General features: G+C 54.8%; 5 protein-coding genes across 5 annotated transcripts; 3 read left to right on the top strand and 2 right to left on the bottom strand.

Moving 5' to 3' along the window:
• Positions 1–34: 34 nt before the first annotated feature.
• On the bottom strand, positions 35–1051 carry MYCGRDRAFT_108770 (uncharacterized protein; the record flags this gene model as incomplete). The annotated part of the gene is made up of 1 exon (XM_003853943.1): positions 35–1051. The coding sequence occupies one exon, from the start codon at positions 1049–1051 to the stop codon at positions 35–37; it is 1017 nt and encodes a 338-aa protein (XP_003853991.1).
• A 220-nt stretch (positions 1052–1271) lies between these two features.
• MYCGRDRAFT_91959 (uncharacterized protein) lies at positions 1272–2414 on the top strand (the record flags this gene model as incomplete). Its single annotated transcript, XM_003854239.1, has 1 exon — positions 1272–2414. One exon carries the CDS (start codon positions 1272–1274, stop codon positions 2412–2414), a length of 1143 nt encoding a protein of 380 aa, XP_003854287.1.
• A 1035-nt stretch (positions 2415–3449) lies between these two features.
• Positions 3450–4912, bottom strand: MYCGRDRAFT_38213 (uncharacterized protein; the record flags this gene model as incomplete). Its single annotated transcript, XM_003853942.1, has 4 exons — positions 3450–4330; positions 4378–4460; positions 4520–4667; positions 4717–4912. Coding segments are annotated over 4 exons (1308 nt in total), but the record flags the coding sequence as incomplete, so codon positions are not given.
• A 1146-nt stretch (positions 4913–6058) lies between these two features.
• On the top strand, positions 6059–13085 carry MYCGRDRAFT_108769 (uncharacterized protein; the record flags this gene model as incomplete). The annotated part of the gene is made up of 7 exons (XM_003854240.1): positions 6059–6396; positions 6448–7473; positions 7536–7633; positions 8249–8496; positions 8549–9868; positions 10002–10347; positions 10397–13085. The coding sequence occupies 7 exons, from the start codon at positions 6325–6327 to the stop codon at positions 13083–13085; spliced, it is 5799 nt and encodes a 1932-aa protein (XP_003854288.1).
• A 7420-nt stretch (positions 13086–20505) lies between these two features.
• On the top strand, positions 20506–21482 carry MYCGRDRAFT_108767 (uncharacterized protein; the record flags this gene model as incomplete). Its single annotated transcript, XM_003854241.1, has 1 exon — positions 20506–21482. The coding sequence occupies one exon, from the start codon at positions 20619–20621 to the stop codon at positions 21480–21482; it is 864 nt and encodes a 287-aa protein (XP_003854289.1).
• Positions 21483–21704: the final 222 nt, after the last annotated feature.

Genomic DNA, 21704 nt, shown 5'->3' with positions numbered 1-21704 from the left:
AGTGCAATTGTGCATCTCAACTGCGATGCCCGGACTACAAAGGACTCTCCAGCCCACACGCACTCATGGCCGACCACCTAATCTCATTGATCCCAATCTTCGTATTCCTCACCTTGTCGTCCAATGTCTTCTCCGCACTGCAGCACAGAATATCCTCCATTACATCTCTGCCACCCTCAGCAGCCTCATTCAATGTCTCGCGTATGCTGCCGCAGAGATCCCTCAACTTCACCAGCCGATTGTGCAGTGTCTCTGCGCCCGGTGGCTTCGCATTGGGATACAAGAGCTTGTCCACCTTGCTTAGCACGACTTGATGTGCAATGCCCTGTTTCCGCAGATGCGTCAACAACGAGACATCGGAGCTCTTCAATCCATGCTCAGCATCGACCAGCACAAACGTTCGTCGCAATTGCTTGCGGTTCTCCAAGAACTTCAACGCCTCCACTCCCCATTCCTGTCTACTTCCACCTCCGTATCCCGGCATATCCACGACGATCAATCCTCCTCGTCCAAATCTCTTCCACGCCTCTTGATTCATCGTCTCGCCTTCCTTCTTCTTGCCCTTTGTGCCTGCGCCGCCGGCCGTGCCGCCTTCACCACCGATCCCAAAGCCGTTCATCATCTTTGTTCGTCCAGGTCGTTTCGATACATGCGCAACCTTATCATTCGACCGGCCGAACAAGGCGTTCAGAAGACTGCTTTTGCCGACATTCGAACGACCGAGAAAGGCCACTTCCGGAAAGTGAGATTGTGGCAGATGCCGGAAGTTGGGCGCACTGAAGAGGAGAGTTGGCGGTTGGCGTGTAAAGAAAGATGAGGCGGTTCGGAGTTGCGATAGCTCGGGGACGGAGGATATGGTGTAGGAGTTCAGCGTGGCGGAGGAGAGGGTGAGTAGTGGTGGAGGCTCGAGGTCCAGCGGAGGAGTGCTGAATGAGACGTCGGTGGAGCCATCACGAGCGACGGCTGTCGTCAGACGACGTACGGACGTAGCAAATGCTGGCTGTGACAGTATCGAGCGCCTGAGCGCCGCTGGAAGGCGAAGAAGCTCCATTAAAGTTGGGATGCCATTTTCCAAACATTCACTTCACAAGTCGGAAACGCGGGTGCACGGGCCGACGCTTATTCTGGAGCTTAATGCATCAAGCGGGGAAGTGGAGCGCGCCCCTCTTCCAGAGTGCTATTCTTCGTCGACGAACGATGCTTCAAAGACACCATGTCCTTGGCCAACTATCATATCAACACTGCCATCGCAGGGCAAGCTTCGAGGAGATATGCCGCCTTCGACCCTGACTGAGATCTTCGGCGATGGTAACAATGCTTACTTCTCCAATGGCAGCCTCGACCGACTCGCCTTCGTCCGAGTGCAGAACGACTTGATGGACAAGGCGTCAACGCACGCCAGTGCCAGATACTTGACTTTCCAGGATCTGAATGCCTTACGGCACGAAGATGGCCGATTCGCATACCTCTCCTACGATGATGTGCAAGAATTCATAGGAAGACCCTATCAAAAGGACGAGAAGACACAGATCCAGACCTTCGACCCAGCTGAGCATCATTCATCTCTCGTCTTTCTTGGTCTGGATCTGGAAGGTTCTTCGAGCAAAGACGCAGCACAGCTCGGATCATATAGTGGCATTCCCTACTTCGCACTCGACGTTACGTCTTCACATTACGACAAGTTGCGAGCCAGACAAGTCGAAAAGGGGAAAACGCATATCCCTACTCGAATCGACCTGAAACTTCCCCGGGACGAGTCTGCAGTCTTCAGTCATGCGAGATCTTTGTTGGATTGGCATAATAGGAACAGATTCTGCAGCGCCTGTGGAGGCCGGACGCTATCGACGCATGGCGGCGCAAAAGTGGTCTGTCCACCGACCGACGCCGGTGTACCTCGAAATAACGCTTGTCCAACCCGTGTAGGCTTGCACAATCAAGCTTTTCCGAGAACAGATCCTACAGTCATCATCGCTCCCCTTTCTGCCGATGCAAAGCGAGTCTTAATTGGACGAGGCAAACGATGGCCGGACAACTACTTCAGCTGTCTGTCTGGATTCGTCGAGCCAGGAGAGTCGTTAGAAATCGCCACTCGTAGGGAGGCATTCGAAGAGGCGGGAGTTCGCATCGATCGTGTACAGCTGCACTCCTCACAGCCCTGGCCATATCCGTCAACGTTACTCATCGGCGCTATGGGTCAGTGCGTTGCTGGTGGAGAGGAGATCACATATCCCGAGTCCGAACTAGAAGAGGCGAAATGGTTCGAGCTGGCCGAGATCGAGCATGCGTTGAACAATGGAGCGAATGCGATGTGGGAACCTCCAATCAAGGGATATGTTGGCCCTCGATTACCGCCGAGTCAATTGATGGCACATCAGGTGCTCAGAGGGGTGTTGAAACTGTTTCATCGTCGGTAAAGACAACATGAACGACTTTGAAGGCATCGCAGGTATCTTATCCGCCGACGAACTCGTACGCCTGTTTGGCTGTCCTGCTAAGTTACCTGCACGCTTACTTGCACACGTACTTGTACGCATGTTCGGCCGTCCTGCTAAGTTATCTTCATGCCCATTCGACCGTAAGGCTAAGTGACTTGCACGTTTACGTGCTCACGTACCTGTACGGCTATTGAGTTGTCCCGCTAAGTCACCTGCACGCTTACTTGCACACGTACTTGCACACGGACTCGTACGCCTGCTGGGTCGTTCTGCTAAGTTACCTGCACGCTTACGTGCCCACGTACTTGTACGGCTATTCAGCTGTCCTGCTAAGCCACCGGCACGCTTACTTGCACATGCAGTATTACGCCAATTTAGTCGTCCTGCTAAGCTACCGGCACACTTACGCGCACATGCACTTTTACGCCAATGTGGCCGAGCCAATGGGTTATCGGCACACTTACCTACCCTCGTACTTTGTACGCTTATTTGGCCATCGTGCTAAGCTACCTGCACACTGACATGCACACTGACCTGCACCTTACCCTGCACGGCTATTTGGTCGGATACCTTATTTGCACCGCTTGTCAAGGAGTAAAGGTAACTTATCTTTACGATTATTAGGCCATCACGATACGATACACGTCCAGTCGTCCAGGGACGATATCAGACAATGCCACGCTGAGTTCATGCACACATTTTATCTGGCCGCGGCTTGCTGGCAAGCCAGATATCGTCGGGGTTGTGATAAGTCGCCGGTACCTTGGCTGTGGATTGGCCTGTGCTTTGTTCATGAGATATCGTAGGTCATTCGCAGAGTACGTGAAATCTATTTTGAAGCCTCGAGCCGAAGGAAACACCAGCCATTTGGACGCATTCAGTCATGCGGACCATGTTCCAGCCTCAACATAGACACGATCTGTGTCAGTCAAGTCATGCTTACGCTTCACTCTTCTTCTTGTCCGCGAAGCAGTTATACCTGCAATCGTTAGCTCATGTACACGAGCATCTGTCTCAGGGCACGTACTTCTTGAGAATGCGCTCAATGCCATCCATTCCAGCCTTGAGAACCTCCATCTTCGGACCGTACGACACACGCACGTAGTGATGACAGGGCGAATCGAACAAGTCACGTCTGCGACTCGGGTTGAGGTCGAAGAAGATGCCGGGGACGACAATCACCTTCTCTGCCAAGCAAGCTTGGAAGAAGTTCAGCCCGTCGTTGATTTCGATCGGGAGAGCCTCCAAGTTCAGCCAAAGGTAGAAGGTGGAGTCGGGAGTGTAGTCAAGAGTGAATCCCATGGCCTCCAGTCGACCGACGATGTAGTCGCGCTTCATACGGAAGTGCGTCTGAAGAGCCACCATCTCTGTACGAACTCGAGTTGGCTCCAGCATAGAGACTGCTGCCTCCTGGAACGGAACATTGGTGCCACCGTCGAGGTAGGAGCCGCAGGAGCCCAATGCCTTGATGAACTCCTTGGGACCGACAATCCAGGCCACACGCCAGCCCGGGAGGCGGAATCGCTTGGTCAGGCCATCGATGATCAGGACATCATCTTCGTCGACATCGTCGATATTGTCAGCTGCACTTATGACAGTGCCATCGCAGTCGGTCGTATAGTTGTAGCCGCAATAGAATTCGTCCATGATCAACGTTGCACGGTCGCGGCAGGTGTCTTGAATCTCCTCCAGTTCATGCCGGCTGACCATTTTGCCTGTTGGGTTTCTCGGATTCGAAGTCAGAATTACGGAGGTACCGCGAGAGATCTCTTCCTCGATCTTCTCAGGATGGATTTGGTAGCCGTCTTCCTTCTTCAGTGGAATGGGAATGGCAGCGAAGTTCTTAAACAGAGACAACATCTCGTTGTATGCAGTGTAGTCGGGGATAAAGAAACCTGATGGGCGTCAGCGGCGGTTCGAAAACATGGATCGATACACATACCCAGATAGGCATTTCCAAGTACTGCTGCAATGCGAATGAGACCTGCACGCCCTCCAGGAACGATGCAGACATTCTCCCAAGTGCTGTAGCGGGAGAGGTCAGTATCAGGACTTCAGGAAGTTCGGTGATCGGTGCAACATACTACTTGCTCACTTTCCCCTGGCGATGATGCTCGTTGTACAAGTGTGCGACAGCTTCACGAAGAGGCTTGATTCCGGCGGTCGGACCATACTCACGGCCAGTCATGCTGATGTCAATGGTGTGTGGCCGCTCGAAGCAGCCCTTAATCTCTGCATTTGGTCAGAAAATGGCACGCTGAAACAGAGCCGGTATCGTTACCGTCATCCACCTCCGGCGCGCCTTGCCCCAGGTTCGCCCATCCGGTCGGATCGTCGCCGTAGCCACGTTCGTATGCTCGCTCGGTGGTCCAGACAACACCGGTGGAAGCGCGGGATGGGTCAAGTCCCGCGTGTGGCTTGTGACCTTCGTGGGCTTCGCGAAATTGGAGATGGATTGCAGAGTTCAATTCTAAAAGCTGATTGTCAATGAATGGCCTTGGCTCGGATTTTGGTGCAAAGTGAGTCGAAGTTGCTCAAAGTGACCAGTTCGGACCTGACACCGCAAAATGTGCTGCCCTCAGAGCAATGACACGCGACGATCTTAGTCTGTTTGCATGTGATAGAAGACTTACCCTGATCGGTTGGGCCCTTCGAGGTCGAGAATCGTCGATTTTTCGTGTCGGTCATGAGGCCTGGGCCAGCTCGCTGCGGAAGAGCAGTCATGGTTGCGAAAAGGCGAGGGTTGCAGGCAGTGAGGAATACTTTCGTAGGAAAAGCGGTGATGGTCTTGACAGGAGGTTGTAGTGAGATAAGCTTTACCAAGCATGCGCAAGACACAGCTAAGGTTGAAGTGAATGAAAGATTCGAGCGAGGGAGGTGGGGCAGGCAAACAAAGAGAAGGAATTTGGAGAGCGCTCCTCCTGTCTCAAAAGCGGGCGCCTACCTTGCCTGCTCGGATCGGTCGGGCAGCGAGCGATTAATCGATCGAACCCAGCATGCGGCATACGTTATGCCACGTTGGTCCACTCAGGCCTGCTGTTTGGCCTGCTGTTTGGCCTGCTGTTTCGTCAATGCTGGCACACCGAAACGTCAACTAGTCGTGGGCCATTTTCGAGAGGCCAAAAGTAGCGCCGTCGGTTCGCCATTCATGAACATGGTCAAAATCCCACGCGAAGTCCTGCCGGACACATGAGATCGCAGTGACGAGGCACACACCACTAGACTGCGATACTTATCCGATCGAGCCGTCGTGGGTTACGCGTGCGTCTTCGCTGGTGATTCTGTGGAGTCTTCAACGCCGCATCGTAGGGGAAAGCCAATGGAAGTGCTCTGGGTTTCGCGGAACGAAAGGAACCGAATCCTCGGAATGAGAGCTGCACTTCTAGATGACATGTACCTCGACGAGTGTTAAGGTTACCGTCTTTCCCGCAAACCGAATCTGATGAAGAGTAAAGGATACAAAGACAAGGCTCCGCGGCGTTGCATCAACACATCTCCCCTGCACGCGCCTTGCCCTGTTCAGGTCAAGTGCTGCCCTGTAGTTCGTCGATGATCCGCGGCGTTTCCCTCGTTGTGGCATGCGCCAGTCGATCTCCCCCGGTCATAAAAAGTCCGGCCAGGTCACAAGGTTGATCCCAAGAGCTACGAAGTACTTTGCTCCAAGTCTTCTCGAACACCAGCGCAGCGCCAGCACAGCAAGCACAGCAGTCAGGCGCTCACCGCCGCACCACTTACACATTCCTTTATTGTCAGGCGCCACGTCGGATCGGTCATCCTACACTCCTTCACAAACCGCGATCGATTCACCGTTCTCACTCTGCGACAGTCTTTCGATCGCATGGAACGCAGCATTCCACATTTTCGCTGAATACGGCGCGCATTCAAAGACATGGCCGCCGACTACTTGCGCCGGCACGCCAGCCTCTTCGGGATCCAAATAGGAAACATAATTCTCGTCGCGGTGAGTCCAACACGATGACACCAACAAGACTTGGAGGCTGAGAACGTGTAGCTTGTAATCCAAAATGCAGGCATTTCCATACTCCTACACTACTCCCGCCATATGCCGCTGGTGAACGGCGAACGTTATTTCGCATCCACTGCAGTCCTCCTCACCGAAGTGCTCAAGCTCGCCTTCTTCCTTTCAATGGCCCTTTACGACATTTCCACGAACCCTCAGTCCCCCGAATCCTCCACTATCGGCGAGTTGGCCGGCGCATTGTCAAGAGCTATGTTTACAGGGGACAGCTGGAAATTGGCGATACCGGCGATGCTATACACTCTCCAGAACTCGCTGCAGTACGTGGCTGCGAGCAATTTGGATGCCGCGAACTTCTCATTGGCTTTTCAGCTAAAGGTCGTTGCAACGGCAGTGCTCAGCTCTGTGTTTCTGGGAAGAGCTCTCGATCTACGAAAGTGGGCCAGCTTGGCTGTCATGGCGTTCGGTGTCTTCATGGTGCAGATGTCGGCCGTTGCACAGGCTCCTGGCCCGCTGTCGATGAAGGACTTGAAAGATGGAGTATCGTTCCACTCGCCAAGGAGCATGTGGGAAATGGAGGCGGAAGGAAATGTAGCTGCTGGCCAGCTCAACAAGCGCTCTGCTACGTACGAAGGCATTGACGAAGACGTCCTGGCAGCGAACCCCAGGCGCAACGTGTCAGTTGGCATTGGTGCAGTTGCGATGGCTTGCATACTGTCTGGGGTTGCGGGCGTGTATTTTGAGAAGACACTGAAAGCCAAGGATGCGAGAGCGTCGATATGGGTGCGGAACGTACAGCTCTCCTTTTACTCGGTCTGGCCAGCCCTTTTCCTTGGCGTGACGTTTATGGACGGAGAACATGTTGCAAAGACTGGCTTCTTCACTGGTTACAATTGGGTGGTATGGGCTGTCATTGGAGTGCAAGCATTGGGTGGCGTACTCATAGGGCTTGCATTGAACTACAGCGATGGCGTTACGAAAGGGTTGGCCACAAGCGTGTCTGCCGCTATCGTTGTGTTGGTCTGCATACTTTCCGCAGAGATCAACACTGCAGGCATGGTGAGTTCGAGAGACCTGCACTTCAAATTCATGCCGAACACACCTACTGACACCAATCGTAGCACTGGCTCGGTACAGCAGCAACCCTCGGAGCGGCTTACTTCTTCAGCTCGAAGACAGACGACAAGGCGTTGCGCCCCCCTCCTATCAACGTGACACAGTACGAGAAAGACGAGAGAGGATACTTCGATCTGGAGGCGACGGCAACTCCGGCCAGATCGCCATTGCAGAGCACCTTCCGGGAAGGCACATCGACCAGCAGGCCTGGCACGCCCGGGAGCGAGCCAAGAATGAGGGTCAAAAGCCCAGGACTGGAGATGAGGATGTCGAAACGAGACCAATGAGGGATGAGTACAAACTTGATGGAAAGGCGTTTTGTGCATGTTAGTGTGCCACAGTACGGAGCAAGGCGGAGTGCGATGATACCACATACGAGATAGGGATTATGGCGCAGTTGCCGGTCAGGGAGCATGCATTCTTTGGGTGCCAGCGAGCATTGCGGGTGGCGAAGCGTGAATTTGGACTTAGCAACCACAAGTTACCTTCACACACAATTGGCAGATACGAAGGGAAAGGACGGGTATGGCTTCCAGGTTGTTTGAATGGAGGCTGTCCCGCTCGAGGGACATCATGGGGAGTCGTCGTTCGGCGACCTCTGGGTAGGCACGGTCAGCGCTCTTTCCTTCGAGTGCGAACTTCGGGCCCGCTTTTCCTTCGACCACACCACTTCATCTCCTCTCTCCATCACCCTTCCATCTCCCTGCATCGGAAACAGATCCAGCTGCATCAAACACAACTCACCGACTGTCACGCATGCGGAGCTGAATGTGATGGACCGCCGAATGGTCGAGCAGCTTGACCAGCTGCAGCGCGGTGCTCGAGAAGTTCGCCCAGGTAACGACGATGATACGTACGGCGGATACGGCACTTTGCAGTACCACAATGCCGAGACATATGACCAACGACCTCAGCAATACTACGAAAATGACGCCTCATATCATCGGCAGTACGATCATGCCATCGGTACGCTGCGCTCTCTGCTGCAACGCTATCCATGCTACGCTGACAATACCAGGCGAACAAGTCGACCGGCAACCTGCACACGACTACCAACACGATCGAGAGTCCACCGAGTACGCCAGACAGCCTCTGCAATCCGGTCCACAGGAGCATCAGCACATGGACAACTCTTACCACCAAAGCACCTATCACGAGCAGTCAGCACCCTCGCAGCACAACTTCTCGCGATTTGCCTTCGAGCCCGATAGAGCACCGTCGAGCTCGTCACCACGCCGGCTACCATCGTCTCCGAGCTTTGTCGCCAGCCAGAGGCGGCCAGGAGCCAGTGCGTACGCTCGCCACGAGCCCACTCGATACCGCGACATCCCACCCCCGAGCGCCCAGCGGAGTACGTACTACGAACCGACTTCACAGGCAGATGATCGACAGGACGAATTGCCAGAAGATATCCACCATGTGGCTCAGCCTATTCCGCCACCGCCACAGCCGAACAACATGGGAAAGCAGAAAGAAGCCAATCTTGGGCCACCAATTGTACAAGGCATCCAACTGATCTCGACTCGAGAGCTTCCCGACCGACTTCGCAAGATTTTCCCATACCCCAATTTCAATGCCGTGCAGTCAAAGAGCTTTGGGGTGGTCTATCGAACCAGTGACAACTTCGTACTTTCTTCGCCCACAGGAAGCGGCAAGACAGCGGTGCTTGAGCTGGCAATCTGTCGTCTCGTCTCCACTTTCACCAACGGATCGTACAAGATTGTCTACATGGCGCCAACCAAATCTCTCTGCTCGGAGCGGCAGCGTGACTGGCAAGCCAAGTTTGCTCATCTTGACCTCCAGTGCGCTGAACTGACAGGCGACACCGAGAACGCACAACTACGCAATGTTCAGCACGCCAGCATCATCATCACGACGCCTGAGAAATGGGACAGCATGACACGAAAATGGAAAGATCACCAGAAATTGATGCAGATGGTCAAGCTCTTCCTCATCGATGAGGTGCACATACTCAAGGAGGACCGTGGTGCATCGCTCGAAGCCGTCGTCTCTCGCATGAAGTCAATCGGATCGGATGTTCGCTTTGTCGCGCTCTCTGCCACAGTTCCCAATTCGCAAGACATCGCGACTTGGCTGGGGAAAGACACCATGAACCCTCACATCCCGGCATCAAGAGAGCGGTTGGGAGAGGAGTTCCGCCCGGTTCCTCTCAGAAAACACGTCTGTGGCTACAATAGTCCTGTTAACGACTTCGCCTTTGACAAGACCCTCAACGCAAAGCTTCCGGATGTGATCGCTAAGTTTTCCCATCGCAAGCCGCTGATGGTCTTCTGTTTTACGCGGCAGTCCTGTGTTGATACTGCCAAGCTTCTCGCACGTTGGTGGTCTTCGAGTGATGCGAGAAGTCGATACTAGGAGTCTCCTCTTCGACGTATCACTGTCGGAGACAAGGACCTGCAGGGTATGAGCTTGTGGGTCTGTGACAATCTGACCTGGCTGACTTCTGACAGAAATGACAACAGCTGGCGTGGCGTACCACCATGCTGGACTGTCTCTGGAAGACCGGCTGGCCGTCGAAAAGGGGTACCTTGCAGGCGAGATCAACGTCATATGCTGCACATCGACGCTTGCTGTTGGCGTCAATTTGCCATGCCATATGGTGATCATCAAGAACACGGTCACCTATCAGAGCTCCGCCGTCTGCAAAGAGTACTCGGATCTCGAGGTTATGCAGATGCTTGGTCGCGCTGGTCGTCCGCAGTTCGACACGAACGCGGTGGCCGTGATCATGACTCGTCTGTCGCAGGTGCCTGTGTATGAGAAGATGATCTCCGGCCAGGAGGTGCTCGAGAGCTGGTAGGCATGCCGATAAGCCGTTGACAGGACTCATCACTGACGCATGCAGTCTTCACCGAAATCTCATCGACCATCTCAATGCTGAAATCGGTCTAGGCAGCATCACCAGCGTGTCGACCGCCAAGAGGTGGTTGTCTGGCACATTCCTCTACGTCCGTCTCAAGGAGAACCCGGAGCACTATAAGATCGAGAGTGACGCACCTGGCCGGAACCTTGACGAGCGTCTCGAGAATATCTGCAGCAAAGCCATCGAATTGCTCAAACAGACCGAGTTGGTGGATGGCTCAACCAAATTGCAATGCACTGAATTTGGCGATGCTATGGCCCGCTATTATCTGCAGTTCCGGACGATGAGGACGTTCCTATCTCTGCCGCCCAAGGCAAAGATCTCGGAAATACTGTCTGCTTTGACTCAAGCTGCTGAGTTCAAAGACATACGCTTCCGAGCCGGAGAGAAGTCCGTCTACAAGGAGCTGAACAAGAACAGCTCGATCAAGTTCCCCATTCCCGTCAATATCGACATGACCGCACACAAGATCTCCCTCGTCGTGCAGTCAGTCCTCGGAGGTATTGAGCTACCAACCGAGGAGGGCAAACACCGGATCGAGTACAACACCTGCAAGAGTATCGTCTTCCAACACGCTCATCGGCTCATACGCTGCATAGTCGATTGCCAGCTACATTTGAACGACTCGACGTCGGCTCGCCACGCACTTATGCTGGCCCGCAGTCTCGCTTCGCAAGTGTGGGATGACTCCCCTCTGTCGTTAAAGCAGCTGGAAGGAGTCGGGATTATGGCTGTACGCAAGCTCGTCAACAACAACATCCGGAGTATCGAAGACCTAGAGACCACAGACTCGAACCGTATCGAGATGATACTCTCCCGCAACCCACCATTTGGTTCGACGCTCCAGAATCGAGCGGGAGCCTTCCCCAAGCTACGAATTGCAATGAAAGCCATGGGAGAGCCGATCGTCAAGAAAGGAGAATGCGTGACCCTCAACATCAAAGCTGAGATCGGCTTCATGAACGAGCAGATTCCGGAGATGTTTCAACGGAAGCCGGTCTACGTTTGCGTTTTGATCGAAACGTCCGACGGACGCAAGTCCTACTTTGCTCGTATGAGTGCAAAGAAGCTGAATCGCGGGCAAGATCTCCTCTTCACAGCTGATCTTACCGGCGCGAGCCAGGTCGTTCGAGGCCACATCATGTGCGACGAAATTGCAGGTACTCAGCGCACAGCCACGCTCGATCCAGAGATTCCTGCATTCATGTTCCCGACACCCAAGCGAGTCGAAGAGCTGAACAAACAGCGCGACGCCACCAGCACCGTTCCAGACACGACCAAGCTACGCGCTGTGTCTGCTTCACAGCCGAGGCCCGCAGACGACAAGTCTGATGAGTTTGGCGATGATACAATCGATGAACTGGATCTCACCGAAAACGATACCATCATGAACATTGATGACTTTGACGATCACGGCAATGCGAAGTCGAAACCTGGAAAGAAGGGCAAGCCGCAGCCTGCACCCACGGCAACCTTCAAGGAGCCGGTCCGACTCGAGAATGGCAAGTGGGCATGCAACCATCCGTGCAAGGAAAAAGACAAATGTAAGCATGTCTGCTGCAAGGAGGGCATGGACAACAAGCCGAAACCTCCCAAGTCGAAGGAATCAAAGAAGATGGACGTCAATACCGACCCAAGGCAAACACAGTTGGACATCTCCAGGACTAAGAAGTCGACAACATCAGCATCTTTGCCGCAGCCAGCTACGGTATCAGTTCGGAAGTCGGCCAACTCCAAAGAAGCTGAGAATCTCAATCGGCTGCATGACAAGACCAGCACTTCGATACCCACAATTCCGCGACTTGCGACAGACCGCTCGAAGAGTGAAGCGGCGTCTTCCGGGTTCAGGAACGCACAATCCTCTCTGCATGTCTCCAAGCCCGCTCCAGTTCACGAGGAGGAAGATGAGTTTCCCGATGACTTCGACCTGGAAGACTTTGACATGGACGATCTTCTTTTCACCTCGCAGGTCAAGGGCACTACCATAAAGAAAAACCACACGAAGATGACACACGCGAAGATAAACGACACGAAGATGAACGACACGGAGACCGCCGACTTCAGCGACGAAGACATGCTTGACTTCGGGCTTGAAGACAATGACCCTTCCACAAATCCGGACTTCGATGAGACGATGGCTGACGCGGACGTGGCCTCCTTCCCTAGTGATCACGGTGAGGATGACGTTCAGAAGTGGTCTGAACTCGGCTTGGAGTTTCATGAAGACGCGCAACCTGACAATGAACTCACGGCGAGCAAAGCACTGGACCGAGCATTGCTCAATTCGCAAGCCATGCAGCAGGCGCGTGCCCGAGGCAAAGACAAAGACCTGTTCGTTACAGGCGAAAGCTCGAGCACGGCGAGTAACCAGCTCTCTTCTTCCACGGTCACCCGAAGCTCGTCCTCGCCGGAGAAGCACGAGCGTGCTCCGAACGATCTCGTCGCTGCAGGTGACTTCTTTCATCCTGCGAAGAGGCACAAGCAAAGCTTCGAAGACGACACTACCGATGCAATCGACTATACGAATGCTGTACCGGGCAACGAGTTCCTCGCAGAGGTCGCCGCGGCCGACGAAGCAAAAGAGCAGAAGAACAAGGACGCGCCCGTGGACGAAGCGGGAGAATGGTTCAAACAGATGTTCGGCACGGAAATGTTCGAGTATATCGGTTGAAGTGACGAGAAGGTAGTTTGATGGAGGGACGGAATACGGAATATGTGATAACAGAGATACTGGAGGATGGCACAGCATGGGAGGGACCTGCTCGATTACAATAACATGTATCATTTCGCTGTAGCTTATTAGCATATGAGACATTGCGAATGCATTATTGAGGAACATCGACTGTGCAGTCAGCGTGAAGATAAGCCAGCATTCAATGCACGTGTCACAATGAGATGCAAATGTCAATGTCTCGAATATGCATACATCCTTAGCTCGCTGCACAGCGATGCTGGTCTCCCTCTCGAGTACATGCTACTGCCTCCATTTTGCACCGAACTCCATGCATATTACGCTCAATGGCCTTGCAACCACACATTCCCCTGAACGCCTTTTCCCGGTCCCGATCTCGGGATACCCCATAACCATGCTCCGCCCCATAACATAAAAATCCCCAGCGCACATGAAAGCGACCAGAGGCAGGTCACCAATTGCGCGGACCACGCTCCTAGTTGGGTCCGCCTGTCGATCCACCGCCTCTGGGTCGCTTCCCATCTCCTCCATCGCCGCCTTCATGCGAACGCTTCTGACCGGCTTGCGCACCTCCACGGGATGGCGCACCAAAAGTTCCACGGCCAGCTCCGCCTCGCGGGAGACTGGAAGCTGCAAGTCCCCCACGCTGTGGCGCTGCTCCTGCTCCTGGCTTCTGGGTTGATGCTGCTCCTTGGAACTGAAAGCCGGCACCAGCGGCGGACATACTGCCTTGGCGACTTGGCGCTTTCGGCAATTTGCTGCCACCAACAGCTCCACCTGGCTGTGGAATGCCAGAGGAGGCACTACGCTGGCCCGGTACGTTAGGTAGACGGGATTGTGGCTGTACCGGCGCGGACACTCCGGGAGTGAAGGTCGACGCTTGGGGATTCGGGGAGCCTGCTGGACGTGGAGCGTTAAGCTGTGTTGGGCTGGCAGTCGCTGACGCTGGGCCAGTGCCAAAACGTTCTGCTCTCGCCTTCAATTTGTCCTGGGTGTTTGCCTGCCCTGTCTGGGGAGCAGCGGTCGGAGGTTGACTCTGTGCTGGCGATGCCGGAACAGCAGACGTTCCATTGACCGACGAAGCCGCCGCAGGTGTTGCCGATGTAGGCAGCGCTGGCTTCGCTGCTGCTGGAGGTGGTCGGGCCTTGTCCGCGACTTCCCAAACTTCCTTAATTGTCTTTTCGGGCGTCTCCTGCACGGCTTTCTTGATGGCATCGATCTTCGCTTTGAACAAGTCACGCATGTTGAGCTGAACCTTTGCTTTCTTCTCGGCATTCTCAGTCGCTTGTCGTACTGCCACTTCCTTGTCGGCTTTGGCAGCCTCAAGCTGTTGCCTCAGCTCTTCCTGCGAAGCCTTATCGCTGTCAGTAGCATCGGCTGCTGGGCCTAGGTTAGCGTTTTCCAACGCGACCTTGAGCTTGGCAATTTCTTCGTCCTTCTCGACGATAGTGGCCTTCAGCTTTGCGGTCTGCTTGTCGATTTGGCTGATAATGTTCTGCTTAAGAATCTTATTGAGGACCGCATTGCTCTTGATCAACGTCTTGGCTTGATCTTCTGACAAGTCAAGAGACTCCAGGTTCAGGTCTGCCTTGGTGGCCCCCGATTTGACAGCTGGGGATGCAGTGACTTGGTCGACAGCAGCAGCTCCTGCCTTGCTGAGTTTCTCAAGCTCGAGTTTATGTTCCGCTTGCAGGCGCTCAATTGCAGCTTGATGCTCGGCCTTAAGTTGCTGGATCTCTGCAGAGTGCTTGATGCTGAGCTCCGCCTCTGCCTCCTCTCGTTGCCTAGCTCTGCCTTCATTGAGTTGACGATGGAGGCCTTGCTTCAACTTTGCTTCCTTCTGCTTTCCCGACTCCTCCATTTGGCTGATGGCAAGCGCGTGTTGCTGCTCGAGCTCCTGTCGAAGTCGTGCGACTTCCTCGGCGATCTGATCTGCGACAGACACCTCTCCAGTTGCAGGCTCGGCGTTCGCCACAGGCTCTGAAGATTTTTCCTGAGCGTTTGCACGGAGTGTCTCGACTTCTTGCTGAGCAGTCGCAAGATCTTGCTGAAGTTTCACAAGCGTCTCCGAGTCGGTGGTAGATGCCGCGGCTTGTCCACCTTCATCAGTAGTAGCATGAGCAGCTTCGACTTGATGCTGCAGGTTCGTGATCTGTGTTTCGAGCTCTTGGACGCGACTCTGCAGGCGCTGCACGTCAGCGTCCAAAGCTTCTGCTCGAGTGCGCTGCTCCTGAGCGCTGGCCTCTGCTTCGCCAATGCGAGCTTGAAGAGCAGCACGCTCTGCATCCTGACCTGATCCGGTCTCATCGACTTCGCCCTCCTCGACGCCTCCTGTCTGAGGCTTTGCAGCATTCGCACGAGCTTCCTCGAGCGCAGATTGTGCTTCGGTGAGATCCGTTCGCGTTCTCTCTAGCTCACTGGTAGCGGTGGAGAGCTCTGCATTCGCCTGAGTAAGATTGTTGGTCGCGTTTGTGATTTCCTCTCGACGCTTCTTGTCCTGATCTTTGGCTTGCTGTTTGAACCGCGTGATGCGCTCTTCAAAGTTCTTTGAAAGCTTCTCGGTTTCCTCTGCAAGGCGCGCATCGACACCCTCAACTTGTGCTTTCAACGGAGCCTGCTCGGCCTCAAGTCGCGCCTTCTCTGCCTTCAGATCTTCGAGCTGCTTGTTGAGCTCCTCGAGCTGAGCCGGATCGACACGATCATACTTGCTGATGATGTTTTGCGTGCGCTCGCGCCAGTGGTCGCGATCGTTCTGAAGGAGCTTCATTTCACCCTCCTTGATCTCCAGCTCGCCCTCGAGCTCACCGACCCGTCCTTTGAGCGGTTCGAGCTCCGCGAAGAGGCGCTCGAGTTCCTTCGCCTTCTCTTCGAGCTTCTCCCTTGACACTCTCGCCTCATTTCGGAGAGTGACAGCAGACTCTCGATAGAGATTCAGCTCCGTGATGGTCTGTGCGAGCTTGTTCGTGCTCCCTTCTGAAGCGACCTTGTCAGCACTCTGGCGGCGTTCGTCGACGAGTTTCTGCCTAGCTTCCTCCAGCTGCGTATTGGCATAGTCAAGTTGCTGCTGCAGGCGCTTGGCTTCCTGGATGGATAACTCGTATTGGACGTCAACAATCTCCTTCTCGCGACGGAGGAACTTGATGACTTCCTGGAGATTGCCATCGCTACTGGAGCCGGAAGGCGTTGCTTCACGAGCACCGTCGTCGTTGGCGGTGGCAGCAGCCCGACCTTGACGTAGTGCTGCGAGCTCCGTCGAGAACGACTCCATTTGCGTGTGCAGTAGCTTGTTCTGCTCATCAGCGTCCTGTCGTCGGCGCTTGACTTCCTCGAGTTCACGCTCGAAGCGCTCACGCTGTTCGCTCCAGCTCTCCTCTCCGCGCTCCAGATTGGCCTTGGCGGCCTCAGCCTCAGCCTTGATGCTTGCGACCTCCGTGCGCAGCTCGTTGTGCTCTTTGCGAAGTGTCTGGAGAGACTTCGCTGCCTCTGCATGCTTGAACAACTCCGCGTCGTACGCCTGCTGGGCCTCTTGGGCGATGTCAGCCTGCGCCTTGATGTCCTGTTGGAAGAGGGTCTTCTCCTCGGCGTGGCGTTTGACATCGTCGCGAAGGCGAGTCAATTCGGCGTCGAAAGTTGCCTGCTTCTCGGCAAGCTCGCGACTGCTATCGTCCGCCTTGGTACGGATCTCTGAAAGCTGGTTGTTCGTCGTTGTCAACTCAGAGGTGATATCCTCGACGCGCTCCTCGAGCTCCTTGATCTTAGCATCCTTCTCCGCCAAAACCTGATCGTTGTCCTCCTTGTACTGATCGGCGGTTTGAGTGAAGCTGGCAAGCTCCTCTTCAGCCGACTGAGCGAATGCGCGGAACTGCTCAATCTGCTGCTTGGCGTTCTCAAGCTCAGTCTTGGAAAGCTCAAGATCCCGCCGAAGATCGGAAGCCTCAATGGCAAGGCGTTGTTCAGTAGGCAGTTCTCCGCTGCTCTCCGTAGGCTGCTGGCTCTGCTGGCTCGGCTCCGCGCGAGCTGTCGGTCGAGGTTGTAGAGCGGTGACCTTCTCCTCAGCAGCACGCAGTTCGATCTTCATCTCATCCACACGCGATTGCAGTTGATCGCGGGTGGTCTTGGCAGCGACAAGCTCTTCGCGGACGTTGCCCAAACTCTTGACAAGATCGTCGATGCGTGTCCTGCTTTGGCCTTCTTCGTACTCGCGACGCAAGGCAGCCTTCCTGCTCTCCTCGACCTCGGACTCCAGCTTCTTTTTCGCGCTGGCCAGCTCGGATTCCAAAGACTCGACACGGCTTTGAGTACGGCGCCGATTTTCAGATTCAGTGAGCTCACGCTCGTTCTGCAGATTCTGAAGATCGGTGACGATCTTGTTAAGCCGGCTTCGCTCATCCATGAGCGCCTTGTTGTCCTCAGTCAAGCGGGATTCAATGCGCTTCCAGAGCTCCCGCTCGGCCTTGGTATTTGCGTTCTCATTGCGAAGTGAATCCATCATAGAACGAGCCTCCACCAGCTCTTCAGCGACCTGCTGAGTGCGCAGATCCTGCTTCGCTGCCTGTTCAGCCAGCTGCTGCGAACGTTTCTGAAGCTCAGTGTTCTCATTGCGCGCGGCCGTGAAGTTGGATTGGAGCATCTCGTAACGCTCTGTTGCGAGAGTGATCTGGGATTGCGCCCGGGCGATGTCGGCCTGCAAAGTGCTCTTCTCGCGTGCGAGGGCATCCACCTGCTCCTTCAACTGACGGCGGTCGATGGAGGTCTCTTCGCGGTACTGATCGAAGTAGTTCTGTTGCTCCTTCAACAGCTTCTGGTAGTCATCCGCATCCTTACTTCGAGGCGTCGCAGGCGGGCCGACGCTGTTGCGCTGAGGCGTACCGGGCACCATGACGCTCTGGCCAAACATCGACTGGAGGTCGGCGTCTGGAGCCAATTGACCACGATGTTGAAGCATACGACGGAACATGTCTCGCTCCTTCATGTAGCTGTCAATCTGAGTAGCCGTGGCTTGCAGTTCGTCCTTGTACCGTCCGACCTGTTGGCGAAGTTCATCGACCTCTTGAGCGTCTGCGGCAGATCGTCGAGCCTTTTCACGAGCTTCCTCGCCCTCCATTTGCTCGCCAAGCTCGCGTGTGAGACGCAGAAGCTTCTCGTTCTGCGCTTGCAAGTCAGAAACATCGCGGAAGATGACGAGTCGCTCAGAGATCAAGTGTCCGGTGCTGGTCATATCGTCGAGGGAGCCGTCATCTAGCTCTCCACGAGCGGCGCGCTCCAGCTGCAGGCGCTCATCAGCAGAAAGTTCGCCAAGGCCAGAATCGCGGCTCTGGAGCTCAACCAGCAGGATCTTGACCTGCGCCGAAAGGTCACGAAGTTGCTGTCGAAGGATCTGGCCCTCACGTGCGGCAACTTCAGCTTCACCCTGCCATCGCTGCGCTTCCCTCGCGGCGCCGTCGCGATTGTCGTTGGCATCGTCCAGCAGGCTAGAGAAGTTAAGGATTTCATTCTCCAATCGCTCTTGTTCTGCGCGCATATCCTCGAGCTCTGGCTTCCTAGTCTCCATCTCGTTGATGAGTTCGTCCATTGCGGTTGCAAGCTTGTTGGTGCGTCGTCGCTCGTTGTCCAATTCTTCCTGGGCTTCCGTGTAACTAGCGTACAGTTGACTAAAGGTCAAGCCGCCGACAGTCTTGCGCATGGATCCTGGCATAGCCGGAGAAGCGGCGCGCGAACCCAGTCTTCCAGGCGTCTGCGGTTCGATACCGCCATTGCGTAATGGCGTGCCTGGTCGAGATGCCCGTGGCTGTTGCTCTAATCGCTCGACAGTGATTTCCAGCTCAGCCACCTTGCGCTCAGCGTCCTCCTTGTCTCCGCGCTCTGTCTCAATCTCAGCTTGTAGGCGGCCGATCTCGTCCGCGGCATCATCCTTGAGCTGGTCGACTTGAGCTTGTACTTCCTGCAAACGCGCCTTGTGTGTTGCCGCGTTTTGTGCTTGCAGCTCTGCGAGACGCTTGCTCCCATCCAATTCCGCCTTGAAGCTCTGCTCTTTCCTCGCGGCTTCCTCCTGCAGGCTCGCAATCCGTGCAAATGCCTCATCAGCTTTGGCTTGCACCTCGTCCAGTCGCTGTCGCAGAGTGACTTCCGTTCGCTTCAATGCCTCCACAGTGGCATTGCTGTCCTCGAGCTCACGTTCGAGGTTTGAGATTCTCGCATTGCGCTCCTTCCTGAACTTCGCGTGCTCTTGGCTTCGAGTCTGGAGCTCAGTCGAGTGCCATTCGTTGTTCTTCTTAAGCAGTTCGATTTCTTGCTGAAGAGTCTGCACCTTGAATTTCTGGGAAGAAGCAGCATTCTCGAGTGACTGGTTGCGCTCTTCGAGCTGGCTGACTTCGCGGCGGAGAGTGAGAAGCTTCGAGTGCTGCTCCGAAAGCTCTGTCGCGATTCGATCCTTCTCGGTGGATTTACTCTCGACCAAAGCCAAAGCATCTCGGTTGGAAGCCTCGAGTGTGTCGATCCTCTGCCGGAGCGTTTGTGTTTCTGCTGACGAGCCGGAGGTGGTTGAACGCAGCTGATCAATTTCAGTTGCAAGAGTCTCACGTGCAGCTTCAGATTCGTTCAGCTTTTGACGTAGCTCTTCAATCTCTTTCGCATGTCGGGTCACCGCGGTCTTCTGGGCTTTCAACTTTGAGTCGGTGGTCCGCACAGTGTTTTCCAACTCCACGTCGACCTTTAATTTCTCCGCTTTGAGAGCGTCATACTCCTGAGCCTTGGTAGCGATCGAGTGCAGGAAGTCTTTGACCAGTTCCGCGGTTGGTTGGTCGAGCAAGGTTTGGACATCGGTTTCGGCGAGCTCAAAGGTGTTGGCGATGTACGCCGTGTCAACGCCGCCGGCGTCGACCTGGGCGCGTGTCCGCATCGTTGCTCTGGTGATTAGAGTGGTGGTCACACCATTGTCGGCTCTCCCATGTGTGATTGACCAGGGAGGTGCGACGCGGAAGGTGAAGTTCTGTCGATGAAGAAGTCGAAGTGAAGGTGTTCGCGTGTGAAGACGGCTTTGTCGAAGGCGCGACCTGCTTCCCTAGCGTCAGTGCGGCAGCGCCCGCACCCGCATCCGGTCGATAGAGCAGCGATTGAACGTGAACGAGACAACTTTGTTGCAAGTGAGCAGGACAGCTACATTAACAAGGTGTACGTGTGACTGGAAGGCACATCCCAATACATAAACTCTGGGGATATTGTCCCTCCGTAAAAGGGCGCGGTACAAAGGCTCGCCTCCAGAGTTACCTTACCTCCTACCCTACCTTACATAAGAAGTGAGGCTCATCTGTGAAGCTCCCGTCTCATCAGTCACTTCGACTTCACTTCACCATCCCTTGCTCACTTCACTCCCAAGCAGCCGATCCGAGTGACACATGTCAAACGCTCTGCACTGCATCACTCGCACTTGAACTACAAGCCCGGAGCTCTTGACTGAAGTCTCTAGGCCTTGAACACCTCACCTCCTCCCACTCTCCGCACAAGCCCACCACCATGGCCCTCCAAGGATCGCTCGCCAAATTCAAAAGCGAATACGCCGACGCCACCTCTCGCAACGTATCCCAATCGCGCCCATCGTCCACAGCGCCCGCTCGCATCTCCACTCCAAAGCCATCCACTCCCGCGCCAGCTACCGTCGACCTCACCAAACGTAGCCATGAGACGGCCTTTGCCGCACCCAGCGGTGGCAGCGGCAACGAGCTCTTGACACAAGTCAATTTCGCCGTCGGCTACCTCAAGAGCAAGAACCCTCAAGCTCTGCCCTTTGACGAGCTCATACGACATCTATCCCTCCCACTCGACGCCCAGAAGAACATCCCTTTCATCCGAACAGCCCTCGCTGGTAATGAGCGCGTGCAGTTCGTCTCAAAGAGTGAAAGCGGCAACGGCCATGATAGCTTCCGCTACCGTCCACAGCACCCTGTCACCAACGCGGAGGAACTCAAGAACTACCTCGCACGCCAAATTACAGCCAGAGGAATTCCCGTGAAGGAACTGAAAGACGGCTGGCCAGGCTGCATTCCCGCCATCGACGCGCTTGAAAAGGAAGGTGCAATTCTGGTAACACGATTGACCAAGGACAACACCCCGAAGATGGTCTGGCCCGACTCCCCGTCCTACCACGTGCACATCGACGACGACTTTCGCGAGTTCTGGAACAAGACGAAGTTGCCTCCGACGGAGACGGAGATCAGGACTGAGCTGGAGAAAGCTGGGCTCACGCCTACGAGTCAGGTGAAGGAGACGAACAAGACGGATAACAAGAAGAAGGATCGCAAGCGGCCGAACCGCAGGGGAGGCATGAAGACGACCAATTCGCACATGACGGGCATTCTCAAGGACTACAACAAGAGATGAGGTGCTGGTTTTGGAGACGGAGCGGTATCCTGGTTGTTACGATTTTGAACTTAGCGTGGAGTTATGGAATGCTACAGGATGGGCCAAAAGCAACAGCGAATTAAGCCGTCAGAATGTGTTTGCGAGAATGTGTCGACATTTCGCCTGTCCTTCTTCCCGATCATCTGTGGTATCATGCACCTACTGGTGGCTACGGACGTCCCTTAAAAAAAGGTTGAAGGC

The sequence above is a fragment of the Zymoseptoria tritici genome, chromosome 3, assembly GCF_000219625.1.
Source record: "Zymoseptoria tritici IPO323 chromosome 3, whole genome shotgun sequence".
Taxonomy (NCBI): domain Eukaryota; kingdom Fungi; phylum Ascomycota; class Dothideomycetes; order Mycosphaerellales; family Mycosphaerellaceae; genus Zymoseptoria; species Zymoseptoria tritici.
The sequence above is the reverse complement of the archived record's forward strand: the minus strand, read 5'-3'. Positions and strand labels throughout refer to the sequence as shown.